At 45.5% G+C, this 24,253-nt stretch overlaps 1 protein-coding gene across 3 annotated transcripts in view; it reads left to right on the top strand.

The window, feature by feature from the left end:
- PIAS4 (protein inhibitor of activated STAT 4) overlaps nt 1-21,687 on the top strand; it is a 37,982-nt gene extending 16,295 nt beyond the window's left edge. Inside the window, exons 6-12 of one of the 3 annotated variants that reach the window (XR_013348757.1) lie at nt 53-181; nt 270-375; nt 3,728-3,801; nt 4,018-4,178; nt 10,115-10,245; nt 16,994-17,445; nt 20,148-21,687. Coding sequence is in view for 1 of the 3 variants with exons in the window: in XM_077842140.1 (XP_077698266.1) it covers nt 53-181; nt 270-375; nt 3,728-3,801; nt 4,018-4,178; nt 10,115-10,245; nt 16,994-17,199 (807 nt within the window). In the remaining 2 variants the exon portion in view is untranslated. Of the gene's footprint in view, nt 1-52; nt 182-269; nt 376-3,727; nt 3,802-4,017; nt 4,179-10,114; nt 10,246-16,993; nt 17,634-19,847; nt 20,075-20,147 lie in introns of those variants that run through there. The other 2 variants (XR_013348756.1, XM_077842140.1) reach the window with 2 other exon arrangements.
- Nucleotides 21,688-24,253: the final 2,566 nt, after the last annotated feature.

Here is a 24,253-nt window from a genome sequence, read left to right on the forward strand (position 1 = left end):
CACAGCAGCGTGTCTGGTAAAATAAAGACATGAATGTCTGTCTTTGCTATAGGGCTACTATCCATCCAACAAGCCTGGAGTGGAGCCTAAAAGGCCCTGTCGTCCCATTAACCTCACGCATCTCATGTACCTGTCTGCAGCGACCAATCGTATCACTGTTACATGGGGGAATTATGGAAAGGTAAATGACTGTGTGACTTGGGAACTAAACGAGCATGTATGTGGAGTGTGCCCTTTCTCGTCATCCTGTCCCTTTCCTTTCTCTTTAGAGTTATTCAGTGGGCCTATACTTAGTGCGGCAGATGACCTCAGCAGAATTGCTGCAGAGGTTGAAAACCATTGGAATCAAACATCCAGAGCTCTGCAAGGCACTCGGTAAGTCCATGTCATTGGTAAAGTTCATGCAGCCTTCATCAGATTGGAAAGGCTGAGAAGTAAGGCTACTAGAAATTTGTGCAGAAACAATTGTCAAATTCTATAGAATTCTATAAAAAACATTTGTCAAATTTGAGTGACTTTGCTAAGTTGTGTATTAGGCACATTATCAAATTGCCCCAGATCTGTGCAGAGGTTTTTGCAGCACTTTTTCTTGTGGCTATACAGATAAATCATGACGACATTCAGTTGGATTTAGAATTCATTCCCAGATCAGATTATGGTGAGTGCTGCTGAGGGTCAATGTCATTCTGATGAGAGGCTTCCTGCCTTTGGCTGAATAATTATGAATGTTGCCAGAGCACCTGCAGGATCTCCAGAGGAAATCTCTGGAGCAAAGAACTCTTCTGTGGAGATGCCCTGCTGCCAATTCCCCTGTGTTCAGTTCTTAGGGCTGAGAGCTGGAGTTCACAGCACCTCTTTCAAATCTGAAGATAGACCTTTAGAAAAGAGGTGATCCTTGGTCGAACCCATTCAGATAGATCATGGTATTGGGTAAATGCAGAACCTTATTGGAAATCTAGGGAAATTACCTTTCAAAGGCAAGGCCAGACCATCAGTTCCTAATAGTCCAAGGAATTTATCTAGTCTTTCAGTGATTCCAAATTATATTATGACATAATGGCCGCAGCACTTAATTCTGTATAACAGGACAATAAAAAAGATCATGCTATGGTATTCTACACTAACCACAGACTGCACTTACCGGGCTTAGGGGGCACAATTTGAAAAAAGGGTCTATTTAATGTCTAGGGGAAAACGCATGGTTCAGATGTATCAGGTCCTTGTAGCCTGGTCACTAGCTACAAATGACTGATTATATTGAAAAGAGAGAAGTCAACATGCCTTTAGGAGGCGCAGTGTGGCCTAGTTGGTAGAACACTGAATTTGGAATCAAGAGACCTGGGTTCTAGTCCCAGTTCTGTCACTGGCCTGCTGGGTGACCTTGGGCATGTCACTTCCTGCTCCATGCCTCGGTTTCCTCATTGATAAAATGAGCTAAAGATACTAACTTCCTTTAAGTGCTTTGAGATCTACCGATGAAAAGTGCAAGATAAGACTTATTACATTGCAACAGTTCAGCCAAACTCCAGCATCCATTTGTACAACTATCTTTGGGGTTCCCTGTGGTCCCAATATACCTTTGTACCTTGCCCTTCGCTCCCATCCCTGCCCAGGTGTGGTGCAGATGGCCATGCTGATCTCTTCCATCTCAACATTCTGGCAGTGGCTTTGGCGCAATTGTGCCTAAATAACCAGCAGTCCCATGTGATTGATGGACATCAGCAGAACTGTTGCATGTTTGCTTAGGGCAGTCTGAGCATAAGGGGAAGGAAAGTGGCAACCAGTTAAGTGTTTGGCAGTCACTAGTTGTTGTGAGGCTTCTGTATCTAGCATATCTGAAGCAGCGGTTGTGGACTGCACTCCCATTTCCCCTAGCCGTTAGTGCTATAAATAAAACCAGATCCCATCATTCCTCTTTGAGCCCAGCACTTTCCTATTCCTTGAAACAGGACCGTGGGTAATCAGAGTAGAATGGCTCTTCTTTTCAAAACTAGTGCTTACAATATATCCCCTCAAAGTCTGGAACCATCGTGCAAATATTCTACAAACAGGATTTCCTGCCTTCACTGTTCGCAAGCTTGATTTTTGTCATCACCTCAAACTCCAGTGAGATAGTTTAATAAAAACCTTGGCTTCATTTGGCTGGCAGAGGTGGATTACTTTTGTTAAATTCTTAACCCTGGAGTCATCTTTCTTTTGTTTAGTTTCTCTGGTCACGTTATGAGCTAATGAGAAATACCATCACTTTGGGTTTACATAAACTCATTTTTTGTGGGCATCTGAATCTGCCACATCCAAGTATCTTGTAAACCCTGCTACGATAGCTCACCAGTGCATTCAACAGATAGTTTTGGATTCTGATCACCTCTATATTTCATTAACCACTAACACTGCCCTTAACTCCACTTGTTTCCCAGGGCTGATTTATCGTCCTCTGCATATATTTCTGTTGAGTGCTATAAGTGCACTTTCTGAAATCAGGTACTTAGATGCCTAGCTATGAAAGCCAAAGTTTCATCACCCATTTAAAAAAAAATCCATGATGCTAGTTAATAGCTCCTAGGATATAGTTGTTCTCATTTTCCATGTTCGGCTGGACTGGATGGAAAATGAATTTAACTGTTTGCAGAATTTAGTGCTTGGTTTTCTCATAAAACAACACTAGACAACCCCACAAGCCATTATGTTTTAGTTGTAAAGCAACATCTTGGCATAGAGCTGTTTCTGTTTCAAAATTGCATAAAGATTCTATATAGAGCTGTTTTATTATGGTCTCAAACAGCCAAGGTAATGCACCCTTCCCCAAAGAGAGGAGATGGTGGAAATGCAGTAAACCTGTATGAACAGTCACGCTAGTGGCAGCTTTTGTAATGTTTATGGAGTGATTTTGTTTAGGGACGGTATTCTATGTTTGTTCAGCACCTGTTTGATTAAAAACATGTCCCTCCAAAAGATGTAAATGGTTGTCTCCCTGTGGCCTCTGCAGTCATGTAGGCCCCCACATTTCACCTGCCAGCTAGAGTATCATCCTTGATTCTGTCTGCTGTCCCACCAGATTTTTACACCGGTGAGCTTCAGCAGAGACTGAACTCCCTACCTCCTCTCCTAATCTGTTGATTCCTTCCAAATACGCCTATTTCCTCCTTGGAAAACAGCATTTTGGCCAGACCTCTTGCCTTGCTTGCTCTCTGGCTTTGCACATGTTAATCTCCCAGACCTGACAAAGGCTGCTGCAGTGTAGAAACTGACCAGTATGCCCGCAGCCCAGCTCATTGGTTAGCTCCAGAGTTGCATCCCACTGGGGTCTGGATAGAGCTAGTCTATTCAGCTCAGGTGAGACTAGGAGGGTCAGTTGGACTAGGAGTCCAGCTGCCTCGCTATCTCTTGTGCTTGCCTCATTATTGCCGTGCATTACTCTGCATTTTACTATGATTTTTTTTTTTGTTGGTGAGCCCCTAGCTTGAGTGCCAGGTATTTGTCCAGTATCTGCCCTGAGGTTGCAGTGAAGTGACCTACTACCACCTCCCACCCTGTTGTCCCTGCTCTCCATGGTTGACTGAGTTGCTTGCATATTGCAGAGAATTTACTGCATCCTCCCCTGGCATCAGCAGTTTTTTCCCCATGTGACAATCGCAGAAGCTTACCTCTTATACTACATGTTATTCCCAGGTTTAAAACGTAATGTTTATTGCTTTAATGTTATCCCCTCTTGTCTTCCTGAATACAGTAAAGGAGAAGTTGCGTTTGGATCCAGACAGTGAAATTGCTACTACAGGTGTTCGAGTCTCTCTCATCTGCCCGGTAAGTTTTTGCACAGCAGTCCAGGCTTTTAACATTAGCTCTCCTATTCATCCGCCCAAACCATCTTTACAGGATAATCATCTTTTTCACCAGAAACATCTAGAAGCAGTTTCTTGTGTATTTGCACATGGCACCAGTATCCAATTTTGGAAGGGGAAGCATCTAGTGATGCAATGGTGGGATGGGTCACTGGTCTGTCTGCTCTTGGTCCCGTAGCTGGTGAAGATGCGTCTGTCTGTCCCTTGCCGGGCTGAGACCTGTGCACACCTACAGTGCTTCGATGCAGTCTTCTACCTCCAGATGAATGAAAAGAAACCCACTTGGATGTGCCCTGTGTGTGACAAACCAGCACCCTATGATCAGCTAATAATTGACGGGTGAGTTCACACCCTCTTTCCTCTTCTGCCCCTTTGGTTATTCCTCCCCACCCTCTTCCACGTTGGGCTCATGCTCTGATTTGTAAGGCCTTATAGCTGATCCACCTCCATTTCAAAATTATTTTTAAGTTTAAAATATATAATTGCTCCATGGACATGTAAGAGACTAACCTCCCCGTTATGGGTGGTAGTGGGTTTGCGTGAGACTCGGTCATTAGTCTTTTTGCTTTTTGATTCTGTAGTTTCTCATCAGCTCGCTCTGAAACTCATACAACCGTATTCATTTTTCATCTTGGTGACCGCAAAAGCTAGGATGCTTTGCTCTTTTCCATGCAGTGATTGTTGATTGTCATTTACACTCCCTAGAGTAAAACTACTTTACACACTCCTGACAAGACAGGCTGCCTTCGGCATGCACTCCTCTCCCACTCCTTCGTTAAGGGCCTGATCCTGCAAGATGCTGAAGGTGCTCAGTACCTCACAAGCAGTTCTCAGCACGTCATAAGTATGTGCCAGCCATTAATCCAGGTGTCATTAGATGCAGAGCTAGCACATCTAAGATGGAGGTATGACTGCAGTTATAAACCAGTGCTCTGTGGGTACATTTTTTTGGATACTCCACCTGCAAACTGTGCAAATAGTGTCTGTAGTGGTAGGCTGCAAACTCCTTAAAGTCCTTTGCCAGCAAAGCTTTTTCTATTTTTATATATATTATGAGTTCCTATAAAAGGAACAAGGTATGGGGTTGGAATCTTTGTAGGGGTATATTTAGGGTACTTTGGGCACCTTATTTATGAATATCCACACTTTCAAAGGTTTGGGGTTCTTGTAAGCTTAGTTTGGAATTTTTCTGGCTTTTTAGCCATTGTTTTTACGAATATGTTCTTGAAATGATTTTATTTTTACTTTTGATTCTTTTGGTCTGGGTTCATCAAAGCAGCTTAAGGTTGTAGTCTTGCATCGTTCAGTACTAATCCAGGCTCTTCCCTGCCAGTAGATGGAGACAGTACAACAGACGCTTTTATAATGTTCTTCCATGAATAAAAGGGGCTTGTTGGTTCATGGTTCTAGTAGTACAGTGTCTGCATCCAATAACCTTACTTTGGTAGGTTCAAAGAACCTCAAGCTGTTAAGAACTGAATCATCTTTGTTATAACGTCACACTAGTTGTTTGTGCTGCTTTCTGAGAGGAGCTTTTTGTGAGTAAGCGTTAAGCTTTCAGATGGAAGATCCTGTATATTGTACCTCTAACAACGTTACGAGATCTGGTAGCACACCCCAGCACTTACTGTGCCTTCCATGCTGTTTGTAAGTGTGCCAGTAGGATTCCAAAAAAGTCTCTAGGGTTTGTAGATGGCCCTGTTGGGCTCTGATCCAGCCAGTCGAGTTTGCATCACTTTGTTAAAACAGCATATGAAGGAGGAGGACCAGAGAACCAAGAGCATTATGGTCCACATTGGAAGGCAGGAGGGCCTGCATTCTGTCACCCCCAAGCTGGGACAAGGGTCTGAAGCCACAAATTTTAGGGAAGGTCCTTAAAGACTGGCCAACCCCAAACCAATCTCCCCTTTTTGCCCCTTGTGGAGACTGTGTTTAATATATCTGGAGGAGAGTTCTTTCATTCTGTCATCTTATGCTGCCCAGTGTGTTCTTGTGGGTCCCAAACATTAGGGTGGCGACCCTAAAAGCCCATGCCTTCAGATTGTGAACCGTAGGGGGTTTCTATGCCCTTTGAAAAAACTTGATGAGAGAACAACTGGCCTTTGAGGGGGCGTGTCCTACAGATGCAATATTCAGTGTTGGGGTCCACATACCAGTACCAAGCTTTCTTCTTTGGACTAACATGGTGACCATTTATACATCAGCCTGGAAGGGAGAAGGCTTCACAGTCTATCCATACGTGGGCAACTGGCTGAGTCAAAGAAAGTCCTTAATCCTTAGCCTGGAAGACCTTTAAGAATGTCAGCTGCTCAAAGATTAATGCTTGATAATAAACCACCACCTTGGAGGTGATCTGCTTCCATTGTGCATCTCTGAACAAGGTTTGATTCATTGATATTGGAAGATCATATAAAGAAACATGGAGAGATGGAATTGAGTCTTATCAAGAGGATAGCCCTATCCAAGGAATGTCTGCCTCTTATCATTGCTATCTGGTCTCCATATGCAGAACCTGGACAAGAGTCCTCTACAAGAACCACTGAATTAGCTAGTCCTGGCAATAGATGCCACCCAAGTTACAGACTGACTAGGATCCCTGATAGCTCCAGGAACATGGCTTTAGATGCTTTAGATGCTGATCACCTTAAAGGAGAGCTCAGTAAACTGGCTGCCTGCTCTGCAAAGAGCAAAGTAAGGAACAAAGTGATGACTGCCATTGTTTCCTATGTGAACAAGGCAGCTCAGGAGTCAGGAAATGGCTAGACAGCCTGACTATTCACTGAACTCCAGTGTGGAAATTGCTGACAGTCATAAAAATGGTGATGGCAACAAGCTGCAGAGCTCCTTGTTTCTGGGAAATGAACTCCCCTGCGCGCTGCCCCCGCCCCCCCGCCTCAGATATCTCAGACATCCTAATGGGAATTCCCTCAAATATACTGATGGACTCAATCACAAGAGCTCAGATGAATTCTACAAAGGGCAGATGAGTGAGTATATGTGAACTTCAACCTAGGTTATATATTTCCGTGGATTTAGTCATGCAGACTGTACTCAGGGCATCAAGGAATTCATAGTTACTGATCTTCTCTGGCTCTTGTGTCCTCGGTCAGTCTGAAGCAACCTAGGCATAGATTACCTGTTCACTTTGCCCTGTGGCCAATAGATAGGCTTAGATTTTTCTTGGTAAACAGTAAAAATTCAGGTTTCAGAGTAACAGCCGTGTTAGTCTGTATTCGCAAAAAGAAAAGGAGTACTTGTGGCACCTTAGAGACTAACCAATTTATTTGAGCATGAGCTTTCGTGAGCTACAGCTCACTTCATCTGATGAAGTGAGCTGTAGCTCACGAAAGCTCATGCTCAAATAAATTGGTTAGTCTCTAAGGTGCCACAAGTACTCCTTTTCTTTTTAGTAAAAATTCAAAGTTACTGATATGCAAAGTAAGAAAAATGCTTGAGAACTTTATTAGAGTTTGATTTAAAGATATTTACTTTGTATATTTTGATGTTTGTTTTAACAGTCATAAAGCTTTAACTTTTTGAATCTCAACATCTACTGTCATTAAATTTTCCACAGTTTCAGGAAGTTAGGTGGGGTCAAACAATAATTATTTAAACAGATGAAAACGGAAGAAGGTGCTTAAATAGTCTTTGAGATTATCCTTCAAAATTATTAAATAAATTCTGCCAAGCCTACCAATACATACCCCAGGGAGAATTTTGCGGCACTGCGTGTGTGCGGAATTCATGTCCCCCGCAGATTTCTTTGCTTCCCCGCAGAAAAATGACTTCTGACAGGAAAGCAAAGGGAAGCTGCAAGAGCAGTCATGCGCCACTTCCCGACAGCACAGGCAGGTTGGCTCAGGTGCCCAGAGCAGCCAGTAGAGGCATAAATCACCGCCGAGAGGGAGGAGCTGGGCAGTCGTGCAAGTGAAAGAGAGAGACACTCTGTCCCTCTCACTCGCTATTGCAGTATGCTCGGCATGGAGCGGCAGAGCTTCAGGGTGTTTCTGAGGAGGTAGGCATGGGGCAGGCTCTGTCCCCTCAGGCAGAGCAGAATGTAGCAGCCTGCCTGCTTAATGAATTGTTCCCATTGTCTTTTTGAATTCCCCCCAGGTGTATAAAACAGCTGTAAAAGTTTTAAGGCTCCTTCACATTGCCAGAAGGGTGTAAAGGACAGTATCGCCTTATAAATGCTTATTGTGCTTTCGTGATTAGAACTGGTCTAAGTTTTTGGACTGAAAACATTTCCTATCAAAATGTGCTCCATGAACTGTTTGCTACTGGCCTTTCTGGAGGTGGTCAATAGCCAATGTAAATTGTGAGTTTCATTCCCCAGCCCTCACTTGCTCTTCAGTTGCCTATGATGTAACACTGAGCATATGGCTGCATATATTTGTTGACTAATAACTAGAAATAAAGGGTCAAACCTAGCTACATTACTATTAGACAAACGGGGTTGGGTACTTCCTCCGATGCTCCCCACTCCCATTCTCCATCCATTGTATGGTAGTTTAAATAAATTACCAAAATAATTGAAACCAGAATGATGATATTGCATTATTTTGACAAAATATGTAGATTTTTGCAGAATTTTAAAACATCATGCGCAGAATTCCACACGGAGTAAATACAACAGGAACATTTCCCTTTCTCGTTTATAGCCTGGCTATGGAGGACTAGCTTATAGAAGAAGGGTGCTGTCTCCACTGGCAAAGCTTCGTTGTCTTTATTTTAGAGCAGAAAACACTGATGTAGAGAAGATGAACTCAATCCAGTCCGTGCCTTTGTCACTAATCTGGCATTTCTCTAGACAGCTGGACTTGATACCTGTTCGGTTTTTGTAAAATTGGTAGTAATAGTCAGTCTTTAGGAGTAAACTAGAACTGACGATGTTGGAGTCTCATCTGGATGTTGTCCGTTTCAGCAAGCAAAGGAACACAACTCATCCAGTAAAGATCCAAAGAAGCTACTGAAGACCAAGCTAATTGAGGGAGCTCATGTAAGCGTCCCTGAACCATTTTACATCCTTAAAGTTCTATTTCTAGTATTCATTTTGCTAGGCTAGGAGACTAGAGCTGTCCAGATCCCGTTGTGAATCAAATAGCAGATCCTACTCAATCAGGACAAAGCAGTGCTCAGAATGGTATCACACTTCAAGGAAACTTCAGGAATGGCCTTTTACAAATCAAGTGTTGGTTCACCCTCATACTGATAAAGGAAAAACTCCACAGCCTAGGCATGAGTGATGCTTTCTACAATCTGAATTCTAGATGGTCTGTTCCAATAGCTATTAAACAAGCACCCTCCTGAGGCCAGTGATGAGAAACACTTCAACAGTAGTAAAGCAAATGCCCAACCTCTAAGGCATGATGAACCAGAGAGGTAGTCTCTATTTAGTTAGAGGTCCGTCTCCTCGTGATTAGAGATAGGTAAGGTGGCCATCTGGATCTATGCCATCATTTTTGTATTTTCAACACAATATGGGCTGGGCACAGAAGCTTTTTCTGATGCAGCCTCTAGTGGGAGGACATTGCATGCATTATACTTTCCCCAGAGATTTCAGCACTAGCTTGGGAAGTCCAGCGTCTGGACTGATAAAGAGTGAGAAGAGAGGAAAGCTACACTTCCTACCTGATTTTCTTAATCTGGTGGATTACTCTGTCCTTTCATAACGTAATAAACTGAATATGTGTGCACAAGTCACCCAGCGTACTATAGATGTGGCATCGTAAGAATATTGTCTGGGGAGCAGCACAAGGGACTTGTCTATTGGTCTAACTTCCCACTTGCAGCGGGGTAGGAATGTGTTCTACTATAATTAAAATTCTAGGGATCTGATGGGCTACACGATGGCGTGTGAGGAGCTGAGTCTTTGGCATAGTGTTCAAATGTGGTCTAATAACTGAGCTGGTATCTCGGCCCACTTCCTAGTGGAAAGTCTTCATTACATAACTACCACCTGTCATAAGTAACAGTAGTTGTCCTCTCCCACACCATGGGCAGCGTCAACAGAGACCAAGGACTGAATTGAGCATGGAGGCTGCTCTGATTCATGGTTTAAGCCGTGTCAGGATGGATTGGGGATGTTGGCACTGCCAGTACCTGTTGTGTGGGGGGGAAAATAGGACTTGGGTGTAGCAGCTTTTCACTACCAAATTCCTTCAAACATAAATTTTAGGGCCATTTAAGGTGAGGCTCCATCTTAGCGTTCTGTCATCAAAGGTGCTCTGCTGATTGCCTCAAGGTTAACAGATGGCATCTTCTTTCCTCTCCAGGCTGCTATCAAAAATATTGACGGAATGCGAGGATGCAGATGAAATAGAATACCTGGTGGATGGATCCTGGTGTCCAATCAAAGCTGAGAAAGAGAGAAGCTGCAGCCCTCAGTGTCCAATATTGGTACTAGGTAGGTGTGTAGTGAGTGGGGTGAACGATTTTAAATGCACTGAAAGATAAACTGTAAAGAACATAGACAAATCACTTGATACAACATCAGGAAGCTGGGTCAGTGTTGGAGAGTTATAGAACACCTTATGAGCTCTGCTCAGAATACCATTGTAAGTCAGCTAATAGGTTCCCCCATCTTTCTACACAAAGGAGTAAGTAGTATCAGAGAGGTAGTAACTGTACAGTAAGGAGGGGATTATTCTGGTTGGGGTCCTCCAGCCCTTTGAGTAAATCCCTAATGGTTGAGTTAGCATTCAGATCAGTTGTTTAGCAAAACTGGGTTATGCCTTCAAAGTGGCATGGAATGAATATCTTTTGTATATTCACTTACGGAATAACCCTGAAACGTTTGCCTCCACTCATGGACAGTGGAAGGCCAGACCTTTCCTTAGTGGTGGTGTTACCAACAAATCCGTCTGCGTTGTTCTGTAACATCTCTGACTGAAGCAGTCCCTTACTTTTGTGCAAATATTTCCCGAGCAAACACTAATTCTTTGAGTGGCTGCAGATGTGTGTTCCATTCGTGTGTGCGCTTGCCCACAGCACTGACGCCAAGGAACTCTGCTTGGCAGTACCTGTTGGGGTGGCGCTTGTGCCCGCTGGCTGCCATAGCCCCTCCTATGGCTGTATAGGGGAGGCAGCGCCCTGACCCCCCTCAGTTCCTTCTCGCCCACCCGCGCGGCTTGAGTTGGAGCGTTCAGTGTAGTGTCTCACCTCACGTTCTGCATCGCAGTGTTTATCCAAAAAAAAACAAAGAAATAGTTAGTTTAGTAGTACCTTAGGGTTTAGTGTAGTTAGTTTTTAGCCAGGTGGGACACCTTCTCTGAGTTTTAAGCATTGTCCACCATGTGGAGTAGCTATCCCTACCAGTGATCCCCACACTCAATGTTTATTGTGCCTTGAGGAAGGGCACATTAAGGAAAGATGCTCCATCTGTAAGCTCAAGAAGAGAATGCAGGTGTTTAGAGCCTTGCACTTAAATTAGCACCTACTAGGGCAGAACATGAGGCCTGCTTCAGCATAGGGGACCGCCACAGATCATCAGGCCCCTCAGAGAGCACCTGAGCTGGTACAGGCTGCGACTCCACAGTCTCACTTGGATTCCTCGCCCAGGAGGAACAGCGATTGTTCTCCTTCCTTTGGAAATCTGAGGAAAAGCTCTCACAAAATGGCCTGGAGCCGCTCCAGAGCTTGGAGAGATTCCTCCTCCCCTTCTAAGAAGAATGTAGACCGGCACCATGAGTCTTTCAATATGTGGGGTAGAGGTGGACTGTCAACCCACCCTGCAGTACCCGTGTGAAACCAGTTAGAGACCGTACAGTAAACTCTGGTACTGATGCCTGTGGGGCATCCACTGAGTCCAGTACCAACAACAGTGGTGTCATCATGGATGCTTCCCATATTGGCGGTGTATTGGGCAGCAGTGGATTTGCTGTGCCTTTCTGTTCCTGACTCACCACTTGTTCAGGAGCATTTTACATTGGTGGCTTAGTATTCGGTGTCCTTGGTACCACTGGGACTGGCTGCAGAATGTTGTTGGCTCTGTCGACTGCAGCACCTTGTATCCATGGGCCAGGGTTGCAGGTGGCTTCCTGGTCAGCATCTGCACTGCCAAACCTCTCAGTACAATCTTCAGTACCGACAATGATTGCAGCACTGTCTAACTCTGAGTCTGAGACCAACTTTGGTTTTGGTACCAATGCCAGCTTCAATACCGAGTGGGATGCCTTTAGCAGGACTGTAAGTGCCATCTCTTGCAGATGATGCAAGGCGTTTACTGGCTTCATCTGGAGTGGCTTCTCCATTACAGCCAGACTATGTGGAAGGGTCTTCAGGATCTAGTTAGGAGACATTTCCATCCCTTCACGTTCACAGTACCACTCTGAGGTCACTTAAACTTCTGGGCGATTGCCAGTGGAACGGGGATCGGTACCATTCATGCAGTAGGGATAACTGCACCTGGCGTAGCTTCTACTGGTCACTAATGTCATACCCTATCCAAAGTGGCTTACTTGGCATCCTTGGGTGGATCCTTATTCGGCAAGGTCCTGATCTTCCACTAAGTCCAGGGAAGATCACCTTTTCTCTCCCCTTGTGAGCTGCTTGAGCTTCAGCCATAGACTGAGTAAGCTCCCTCTTAATTGGTGCATCCTGGATCCCTTGTTATAGTCATGTACTTCCACTGCTTCCCTCTTCTTCTTTGTCACTAGATGATACTATATTGCTGGATTCTTCATCTCTGGTACCTGAGGATTTAAAATCCTATCAAGATCTCCTGAGATGAATGACCTTGATCTTGGCTATTCAAGCTGAGGTTTTTAATGAGAACAAACACGTTACTGGATATCCTTCAGCTCTCAGCTCCTAGGAGAGTGGCTCTCATTATAAATGAAGTGATATTAGAGCTCCCAAATCTGTGAAATACCCGCCGTGTCTCTAACACCCACAGTGTACTGATAAGAGAAATTATGTTCCCAGGCAAGTGTGTTTTCTCACATCCAGCTCCTGATTCCCTGGTTGTAATGGTGAAAAACGAGAAGTTACAACGGGAGATATAAACCCACTCCTCACGTCGGCGTCTAAGAGGTTGGACTTGATGGGGAGGAAAGTTTATTCAGTCTCTTCATTGCAAATCTGCGTTGCCAACCAGCAGAAACTATGACCTAAATATGACTTTGTGAATTGGGATGTTGTGTCCATGTCTACAGATTAGTTATCAGAATCCTTCAGGGAGAGTTTTTAGGCATTTATTGCATAAGGCCATTCAGTGGCCACAACCTCTTTGCAGTCAACACTGGATGTGACAAATGCTTCATCCAGATTTATGGCCTCATCTGTAACATTGAGAAGGGCCTCGAGGTTACGGAATTCTGGCATAGCTCCTGAGGTCCAAAAGAGCATAGAGGACTTACCTTTTATGGTCAGTTTTTGTTCTCTAAGAAACTGATGATACATTGCATTATTTTGAGGACTTGTACTACTTTCCAGTCATTAGGAATTTTATACCCAGGCCACAAAGAGTCGTCATTTTGCGGGGTCAGCAACATTGTCTGCAGTGATACTTCCAGCTGTTATCCTCCCTTGCTAGGCCACAAGACTTCTTCAGAAAAGGGCATAAATCACCAGAAGAGACCTGGTTCTAATTTTAACCAACCAGCCCATCCTCCTCCTCCTCCATCTTTGGGCAGGCAGCGTCTTTGACTTGCATATCGAGAGCAGCTTACCAGTTGTGACCATCTCAACTACATCTCAGTTCAGGGACGGGCTGTCTCACTTCTGCAGTGCATGAGAAGCAATAACTACAGACAGATGGGTACTAAGCACTGTGGGGTCAGGTTATGCCATCCAACTTCTGTCTATTTCCCCTTTCCACACGTTTACCCCCATCCCTTTTCACAGACCCATCTCACGAGCCGCTGCTGCTGCTTCAGCAGGTTCAGACTCTGTGCTCTGGGAGCTGGAGAGAAGGTGCTTCCTCTTCATCATGGAAAGGGATTCTACTCCTGGTACTTCCTGATCCCTATGTCCAAGGGAGGGTTGACACCTATTCTCAGTCTCCATGGTCTCAGCAATTACATCAAACGCATAAAATTCCACATGGTTACCCTGGCTACTATTCTCCCCACATTGGATCACGCCGTCTGGTTTGTTGCTCTCAATCTTCATGATGCCTGTTTTCCATCTGGTGATTTTCCCAGACCACAGAAAGTTTCCTAGTCATCAATCATCAATACACTGGTCTCCACTTTGGCCTGTCATCAGCCCCACGTGTCTTTAGTGAATGCATGATGATGGTTGTAGTGGCTTATCTCCAGTGGAGGGGAATTCATGTCCTCCTGTACCTAGACAATTGGCTAGTGAGGGGCAGATCCAAAGAATAAGTCCTCAGTCCTCTTCTGTTCACACTGTACCTCTTTGATCACCTGGGTCTGATTTTGAACACAGCAAAGTAGACATTGATTTTTATGGGGACTCTACTAGACTCTATGAATTTGAGGGCCTTTCTCCTGTGTCCGCGATTCCAAACAATATGATGCCTGTGTGCCTCTGGACCTCTAATCTCAGCCTTCGACCCTGGTCCACGTATACCAGAAACTACTAGACCATATTGGCCCTGTGCACTTATGTGGTCCAGCACACGAGATTGCATCTTTGTCCTCTTCAGTCATGGTTGAAGTTGGCCTATCACCTGAGTTGCTAGTCATTGGACAGGCTGGTCTGAGTGCTACCAGAGATACTGGTCTTGCTACTGTGGTGGGCTAAACAGAACAATGCATGTCAGGTTCCCTTTGCCTGTCCTCTACTGACCAGGACTCCAGTCTATGATGCTTCCATAATAGCGCATCTAGGGACATTAAAGGTTCATGATTTTGTGGTCAGAGATGGAAGCGTCTTTTCATATCAACATACTGGAGCTTTGCGCCACTTACGATGCTTGTCCTGCCTTTGGGGATCAGATCAGGGGAACATACCAACTGACAGTACCATCACAGTGGTTCATGTGAACAACCAGAAAGGAGCCCGCTCCAACCAGCTTTGCCAGGAAGCAATAGAGTTCTGGTACTTTGTATCAAAGACATCATGCTTACAGCCTCACGCTTACCGGCTTCGCAAAACCAATTGGCCAACCATCTCAGCAGGACTTTCTCCGAGAACCGCAGGTGGTCTCTGGAAAGCAGCATGGTGAGGTCCATCCTCGGGGAACAGGGCATCCCTTCAGTAAACCTGTTTGGAACAAAGGATAGTAAAAGTGCCATCAGTTTTGTTCTTGACCAAGCCTCAGTCCAGGATCTTTAACCAATGCCTTCCATTTGAATTGGAGATCAGCCCTGATGTATACCTTTCCCCTATTCCTCTTATCTCTCAGGTTATCCTCAAACTCTGAAGTCAGACCTTGCCAAACTGATACTTATTGTGCCAGCTTGGTCAAGACAAGGTTGGATCTCTAATCTTCTCAATCTGTCTGTCCAACCTCCCAGATCTCTCCGTCTCCTTTCCAACCTACTGACTCAGCACCATGGCCAAGTTGCATATCCTATGCTGAGCTACCTAAACTTCATGGTATGGATGGGTAGATGAAGAGGAAAGGCACTATTCAGAAGCAGTTTGGAGGGTCCTACTTAATAGTAGAAAATCATCTACTAGGACCACCAATTTAGCCAAGTGAAAGTGTTTTTTCCATTTGGTCAATATCTAGGGGAATTCAGCTGATGTTCGCTCGTGCTCAGGATGCTTTGGGATTACTTGTTACATATGAAGTCCTCCCGTCTGCCTCTTAGCTGTTAACTGAACTCTCAACAAGCTATCTCGACATTCCATTTTCCAATCCAGGGGAAGTTAGTTTTCTCAGACTCCATAACAGTGAGATTTCTGAAAGGTATTGTCCGTCTGTGTGCACCTGTGAAGGAAATGGTCCCATTGTGAGACCTTAATGCTGTACAGGCCATCCTCCTGTATCCTCCATTTGAGCCGCTACCAGCTTGCTCTTTGTATCTCCTTTTTCTTTCCAAGAAGACTGCCTTTCTTATTGCTATAACATCCACAAGAAGAGTCTGCCAACTGCAGGCCCTAATGGCAGGATTTCCTCCTACACAGTTCTTCAAACACAGTGTCCTTCAGGCCACATCTGAAGTTCCTTATCCAAAGTGATTTCACAGTTTCACCGTAAGCAAGTAATTTACTTACCCTGTATCCTTTACTAAGCCACACTCAGATGATCGGTGTCTTCATATGTTCGATGTGAAGCAATGTTTGGCATTTTATGTGGAAAGGACTAAACCACTTCAATCATTGCACTGGCCTTTTGTCTTTTATGCGGATTGGATGAAAGGGCACCTGGTCTCAACACACACAATTTCCAGGTGGGAGAACTTCCAACATTATGACCGCTTATGAAGTAGCCCTAGTGACATCTGTCATTTCTCAACAGTGTTTCGATAGGGGACACTTGCAGGGCTGCTGCATGGTCTTCTATACGTACTTTTACTAAACATAATGCTGTTGTGGTGGCATCTAGGTCAGGTGCAAACTTACGGAAGGCAGGTCTGAAGTCATTGTATGAGTAGATTCAAGCAGTACCAGTAGGAGGTAGGGCTTGGAGAATCATCTGAGTGAAATATACGTCTGCAGCTACTCAAAGAAAAGATGGTTACTTACCTGTAACTGTTCTTGGAGATGTGGGTGCAGACCTATCTTCTGCAATCCCGCCCTCTGTTGTGTCTGCATCAGAGTCTCCAGTCTTGGATTCTGGTTTCAAAGAACTGAGGGGGGTCAGGGTGGAGCGGCCCGTATGTAGCTACGGGGAGGGGCTTTGGGGGCCAGAGTGCATGAGCAGTGCCCTGATGGGTACTGCTAATCAAAGTTCTCTGGGTGTGTGCACATGTGAGTGGAATAAATGTCTGCACCCACATTTCAAAGAGCAACAGTTATAGTACAGATAAGTAACCATCTTCCTTCCAGGGTGTATGGGCCTTCCAGGGCATCTCAGGAAGTATTCACTTACCCCACTGGTCTTTGAAGTAGGTGGATTTCTGTACGCAGCCTCCCTAGAAGGAACGTTTTATCTGCCCCTTCTCCAAATACTGTTCAGATATGCAAGGAGGTTGAATCCCTCTGGGATTTGCTGTGGAGGTGATGATGATGGTGAAAGAGCTGCTGAGAAGTGTTAGTAAGTTTTGTAGATGTTCTAATGAAGCCTTTCTTCCCAGGTTCTTCTGATGTGAACGGGCTGTTGCCCACTCCCAACGGTAATGGAGAGAACGGCAAGGTCGCCGCCGACGTTGTGGATTTAACACTGGACAGTTCATCATCTGAGGAAGAGGAGGAGGAAGACGAAGAAGACGACGACGACGATGACGGACCCCAACCGAAACGACGCTGCTCTTACGAGAAAGGTTTAGTTTCTGCCTGCTGACTGCGGAAGTAGCTCTGAATCTCAGAATGGACAGACTTGAATACTCTGGTGCTTACTAAACTGGAGGGGAGGGGAATTTCTCCTTCGCCTCACTTCCCTTCCTCCCTGGTCTTCTCTTGACGTTCCTATTCCAAGTTAACCATTAAAACGAAAAATAAAACCATTGAGCTGCTTCTTGGTTGGAAAACTGCCCCACTAAACAGCCTGACCCGAGTTCTGCCAGCTCAACCTGACCCGGAGTCTGAAGTAAGGAAAGTGTCTTAAGCCAGGCAGCCAGGATCCAGAGCTAACTGACCTCGGCTGCCATTCAGCATTACAGTGTGAATCGCTGGAGTTCCCCTGAAAATCTACGGGATGGCTAACTCCAGTGCATCTCCAAAGCTGTGTGCATTTTTATTGTCTTGTTAAATAACCATTCCTGATTATCTAAAGTTTTGCTGGACATGTGAATGGGTGGGTTAGGGTGGGAAAGAGAGGGACTTGGGGTGGAGGGGGGAGGTTTATATATCCCAGCAAGGTTAGAGGGTTTTTTAGGGGTGGGGGAAGGAATGAAAGGAAAGAGACTTAAGATTGGAATCGCACTGTTCTAGTTAGGAGCTCCAGCAGCTCTGCACCTCATGTAAAGAGACACATTTTGAATCCTTTTAATCTAATCTGAAGATAATGTAGAAATCGTGCATAGTGAATCATTTTAGTTGAGCAGAAGCCATGGGGAGGGTGGGGAGGGCTTGAACCACAAATCTGTTGTATTTTTGAAGTGCAATAACTTGGTGTTTTTGAAGACTAAAAGGGCTGGGCATTCCCTTTTGTAAAGAAGGCTTTGTCTTGGGAATCGGTGCCAGGAGCCTGCAGGACAGCTGACGCCCATCACCTGGACATGTGGCATTGTGTAGGCGTGAGGTGGGGTGGAGGGGATGTATGGCCTTCAAGAAAATGCCAGGTGGGGAAATCTCAGTTTCTAGCCAACTACCTCGGTAACTCCAATTCAGGTTTATTTCAGTCATGAAACAGTGCAAAGCCCATCACTGGTACTGCTGACCGCATTCATGTCATGGTGTTTGGAGACTTAGCCAAGGGCTAAGTGGAGCACAGCGACCACGTGTTGATGGCCTCTGGACTTTTCCACTTCTTTTAAGACTTTGATCCCAGACCCAAAGCTACTGTTAAGCTCTTAATGGCAAAACATTGTTGCTTTTGAGTTTCCAAATGGTAACCTTTTCCTTTGTCTTGTAAAGATTTTTTGGTAACTAAATTGCATACGCCGCTCTGCCTGTTCCTAGTTTAAAAGCCTCTGAAGTCTGCATCTCTTTTGCTGACTTTCTCGTCTGTGGATGAGAATAAACTTTAGAAGGAAGTTGGCATGTTAACTTTGCCCGTGTACCAGGGAAGGGTGGAACTCAAAGTAACTGCCCTTAGTAATGCACTGGACCACCCCACCAGCTGAGCAGAGATGCTGTAACCAAGGCCATGCGAGTAGCTTCCAGTTGTGCTGTGTATAGACTTCCCAGCTGCTGGCAAAGAACATTCTCTCCTTTCCAGCCCCACCACCCCTTCTGCTCACACTGTACTCTCTAACCGGCGAGCCCAGCTGCGGTGAAAGTACAAACACATGGGGAGCATGGACCCTATTTCATCTCCTATAATTACCTCTTCCCCTAAAGCTTGGGCCTGGAGGAAAGGAGGCAGCTATGTTAAAACACAGAACCAAAGTGATGGTGCTTTCCAAAGCACTTCTGATGCATTTAAGAAAAAGTAATGCATTTAAAATACCCCATCAACTTAAAAGCCATCAAGTTCCACTAGAACTCTTTTAAAATACCCTTTTAAGGACCTACTCTAAAGCATGTAGGAAGAGAGCCGAATATTATCCCATAGAGGCTATTGAGCAGAAAGTTAGACCCTGGCTTTTGGAGCCTTCCCTCTCCAAATTCTCACTGAAACTCGTTGCATGATGTATGAATAGAGCTTTCTCCAGTGAGGCATGTTGTCCCTCAGATTAAGCTGCTTCAAGAAATCCCGTGCCCTGCGGTGGTGGGTTATCTCACTCTGCATCGTCTGAGAGCGAGAGCTGATCACCTTGGACTGCATGGGCATGTTTGAAGGGAAAAGTCCTTCCTGCAAATCTGTATTCGGCCCAGCAAACGGAAGCGGAGGCATGTTTCTGCTTTTTCTCCCCTCCCTCCCCCCTAAACGAACACTTGCAAAGCTGACTGGCAGGTGCACATCAGGGCGGGGGGATTGTCAAGAAGCCTCCCTTGCATTTCCTCAGCAGCACCAGCCTGTGAAAACATGATGGTGAAGGAATTGCCCAGGGCCCCCCTCAAGAGCAATTGAGGGGATGAGGGACGGGAGGGAAAGAGGCAACCCTGGAATCTCGTTCACTCGTCCACCATTTTAGTTCCTTTCCCACAGGAAAACCTTTATTTGTATGGAAGACTTTTTTCCTTTTTTCTTTTCTTTCTTTTTTTCGCAAATAAGCAATATGTTTTCAGGTTGAAACAAATAAATAAATAAAACCTTGGTAGAGCTCCAATTGTTTTACTGTATAAAGGGTTTGGCGGCTTGCACCCCCAGCCGCCCGGTAGTGTTACAGTCCGTTTTTTTTCCTAATATTTGTATCCTAATTTAATTGTTTTTAAATTTTGCAGGCCAAGCCACTGTTTGGAGACATCATGCTTCTGTTACTGCTTTCTGTTTGGAGTTGGCCAGCTCCTCCTGTACATATGTTTGTTCTTATAGCCTGTTTTTTTTCTTTTTTATAAAGAAGAGGAAAAAAACAAAACAAAAAGAAAATTATTTTTCTTTCCCTCCGTACACATTCTTCAGCGTTCAGAATTCTAGTGTTTGTTAAATAAAAAGAAAGATTTACATTTAATTCCCAGCTTGTCCTTTTCCGTTGTGTACTTTGGGGTCTCCCTCTTCTGACTGAAGGCATGTCTACCTTACAGCTGCTTCCACGGTGTACACCAGAGCTGGGCCATTGAAGTGCCGTTATGTGGACCCTGCTTTCCATATATGGACAGAAGGGGTTTTCCGTTGATGTTGTTAATCCACCTCTTCGAGAGTGAAAGAATTCTTCTGACCTAACTGCGCCTCCACCACGGGTGAGGTCGACCTGATGTCACACCGAGCAAGACGTTTCTCCCAGCACTGAACAACAGAGCTAGGTTGATCTAATTTTTAAGTGTAAAGCGGGCGGGAGAGATGGTGGATTCTCCATTGTGTGGGGTCAAGATTGGGAGCCCGATGCCTTGTTACCCAGCGTTGTCAATTACACCAGGGGGAAGTGGGTGTGAATGTTACCATGGTGATTTACTAGCACTTTTAAACTCAGTGAGAAGTTCAGGGCAAGGGAGAATCCGATGCACCAGACATCTAAAAAAGATGGTCTGGCTCCACTGTATGTTGGGCTTCATGTAGGAGTCACGGGATGGGATTCTCTGGCCAGTATCATGTAGGTGGCCAGGCTAGGTGATCATAATGGTCATCCTTAATCTGTGACTCTCCAGGGGAAGATGTAACATTGCAACTCCTATGCTGTAACTTTGAGTTAATAACTCGATAGTGACGTGGCTGACTTCAGATACGGTTTGCAGCAACATATGATTAATATTCAGAGCTGTAGTAGCTTACCACATGCATCCTAAGCGGGAACACCGATGTCAAATTGGTCACAGCCACCTTTTTGGCTGTGTGGAGGAGACTCCCTTTAACCATTTAACCAGTTTGCCTGCTTCTCCCTCCTAGTTCTCAGTGCGGCAGGCAGGGCATCCTAGAATGCGCAGGTGGACTGCCACTCTGTGGGTGCGTGTTCCCGGCAGAGGCACGGGGCGATAGCTGCCTACATTTTCCCAGACTGCATGGAGTTGAAACTCAGCTGTTCAGAGGCACTATGGGGGACAAGCTTAGTGGATGTGTGGTTGCCGTGGAATAAGTGCTGTGTGGACAACTCCATGCCTGGGCCAGAAGTGTGTCACAGACTGGTTACTAAGACATAGCTGTAATCTCAGTTTATATGGGGCCTTGGTCTGTCGGAGTGTGTTCATCTCCTGACCATAAATGGGGGGTGTGTACATCTGTTAAATTATAGCAATGAACCTCCCACATGTCCCCTGCCATAACTCCTGAATTCATTAGGAATAAAGTGGCTGCCTTGTCCTGTATTTTGCATTCCTGCTTGTATCATTAACGGGGCTTCTGAGTGGGAAAGGCTGCTCTGAGCTTGCGTGGATCCTTTTACCGATTAAATCTGTGACCAGCCCTTGTTCCTCTCTCCTATTCAAGTTGGGGGCTTTTTTTGGTATTGGAGGTCTTATGAGCCATCAGCATTCACACTGAGCTCTGGCTCCATTCCCTGCAGATATGCTCAAATCACCACTTAAAATAGGACACTGAACCAAACTAGGCTTTATACAATGACCCATTTATTTCATATAAATGTCTGGAATTTAGATCAGCACCAAAACAGAAGTGCACCATTTTGTTTCTTATCCATGTTAAGAGGGCACCAATCAGCAACAGCCTGTCCTTGGGCACGGCCACTGAAACAAAAAGCACGTGGCAGCCAGAATTGTGGAAGGAATTACACTTTCCAAACCCTAACCAGCATGGTCCACTGAACTGGGATTTAAGAGAGCTTTTCCTAGCTCTGCCACTGAACAGCGGTGACACCTTGGTCAAGTCACTTCCTTTCTCTGCCTCTTCCCTCTCCCACCCTTTGTTTGACTTGTCCACTTAGATTGTAAGCTCTTTGGAGCAGGGGGCCATTGTGTAAGTAAAAGGCGGAGGGCTTTGGGACCTCTAGGTGTTACTGTAATTTAAATAACTCTCTTCTGTCCTGGAAGAATTTTGCTACGTAATCTTCAAAAAATGACTGAGGATCAGTGAGAGCTGGGCCGATGAGATCCACTAACAGGCAACCCAACACGAGAACAACAGCGCAGAGGTCTAAAGCAGATTTAGACCAAGCACTGGACTTCCTGGAAGATGCGGCACTGCTTAATCCTGCTGCAGGTCTCGAATCCTGGCTTTGAAATGTCTGAGCGATTCCAACAAACTGATGGGCTGGAAATTGGCTTTAAAGCGCTTGGAACGCTGGCCCATCCACCCGCAGACAGTGAGAGACCGCAGCCTCTGGTGGGCTGGTTCCCTGTGGATAACACCAGCTGTCTTAGCTGCTGCAGATAAGGGAGTCTTCCCACGTAACAGTCAGATTCTGGTTTCTCCATGCGTTCTCTGTAGCGTTAGAGCATTCAGCCTTTCGTTTGGCGAGGAACACAGTTACAGCACCATCTATCAAGCCACTTTTAAAAACCTTCCCTAGAAAGGGCATAAAATCTTCCCATACCAGTAGCCAAAGCCCTGATGCTTGGCTTGAAAGTACAAATTAGCACAAAGAAACCTGGTAAGTTGCACAGAGTTTTTAACGTTCCCGTGCCCTACTGCAGGAGCACACGGATGCTGGGTAAGGGTGGCCCATCCGGGGCCTAAGATCATGAGATTTGGAGGGAATCTTCAAAAGCGCCTCAGTGGCTTACGAGCACACGTCCCATTGGCTTTCGGTGTGCTCCTAAGTCACTATGGGTCTGTCTACACTGCAATTAAACACATGCAGCTGGCCCTTGCCAGCTGACTCGAGCTGGGGCTGTAAAACTGGTGTAGACATGCAGGCTGGAGGCTGAGCTCCCTCCTCGTGGGGCCCCAGAGCTTGGGCTCCAGCCTGAACGGCCACCCTGAAATTTTACAGCCCCACAGCCAGAGCGTGAGTCAGCTGACACAGGCCAGCTACAGGCGTTTCAAGGCAGTGTAGACGCATTCCTTCGGCTACCTCTGGGCGCTTCCCAGCACGGGTAGAATAACGTGCACTAGCTTTGCGCAAGCTATCCCGCGAAAAATGGTAGCGTGGCCACAGCACCTTGGGTCACCCATCCAAAATCCTGGATACATGCTTGGGGGCTTGTCCGCGCTGCCAGGGCCACCCTGCTATTTTAGCACACTGACTTGAGGAGAGCTAGCCCGTGTCCGTCTGCCTAAACTGGGAATTACACCTCCCGTCTGCAGTATAGATGTACCCTTAGGGTCTTCTGCAAAAGCCTGGTTCTCATTTACACTAGGGCCTCCTGATACTGTTCTGGTGGTGCAAAGGGGTCTCCCTTTGGGTGTAAATGACTTCGAGTTTAAGTCCGGCAGAACCTTATGTCTAAATGTGAATCAGGCCCTAAGTTCTGAATTGGTCCATACAGTGGAGGAAGGGGAGTTAATTTCTCATGCGTGAGGCTGACTAGACAGGCCACATGGGAACCTTGCCAGCTGGTTCTCTTAACCTGTGTATTAAAATACATTGGGATTTTAAGTTGGTTTAATTTTTATGGGCACTTTAAAAAAAAATTGGGTAAAATGCCCTGCTTCTATCAGACCAAGGCCTGTTCTCTATTCTGAAGGAGCGTGTCTGTTTGATCACAGCAGGGGTGGAGTGAGGTGATCTTTCAGTTCTGTTTTTAAACAGGTGGGCCACTCACTCCAACGGGATAGTGGGAAGGGTAGAAATTGTCCTTTTGCAAGACAGGCCTAGAAGAACATGAGAACGCAGTAAGTGGGAGGCTGGTTGAGATGAGAGCTCGACACATCATTCAATTGTAGAAGAGGCACAAGCCATCCTAAATGCACAAATACGCACATCGGAGTGGACAGGCCTAATGCCGAAGGTCAGTACGGTTTTGTATTGACTTTCTTGTGGCCACAGGAAGGTTTTAAGAATTGGCAGCTGCTCTAACCTCAGTGGTTTAGAGCAATTTTGCTTTTAGTTACTGAGCATCTCACCCCTCTTGCTGTCCTCAGGGTCAGAGATTAAAGGTCAGTGAGGTACCCAACTTCTGTTGATTTGCCGGGCCAGTTGGGCACTGAACTCTCATTTGCGCCTTTGGAAATCTGGCCCTAACAGCAGCTAGTGCTTGGTGATGCAACATGAGTGGGTTGTTACTTGAGTACATCTTTGCTGGTTTGCCTGGCTAGCGCCTCATTCTTAAGTTGCTGGCTGAGGATGTGAAATTTCTTC

This window comes from Eretmochelys imbricata, chromosome 25 (genome assembly GCF_965152235.1).
Source record: "Eretmochelys imbricata isolate rEreImb1 chromosome 25, rEreImb1.hap1, whole genome shotgun sequence".
NCBI lineage: Eukaryota > Metazoa > Chordata > Testudines > Cheloniidae > Eretmochelys > Eretmochelys imbricata.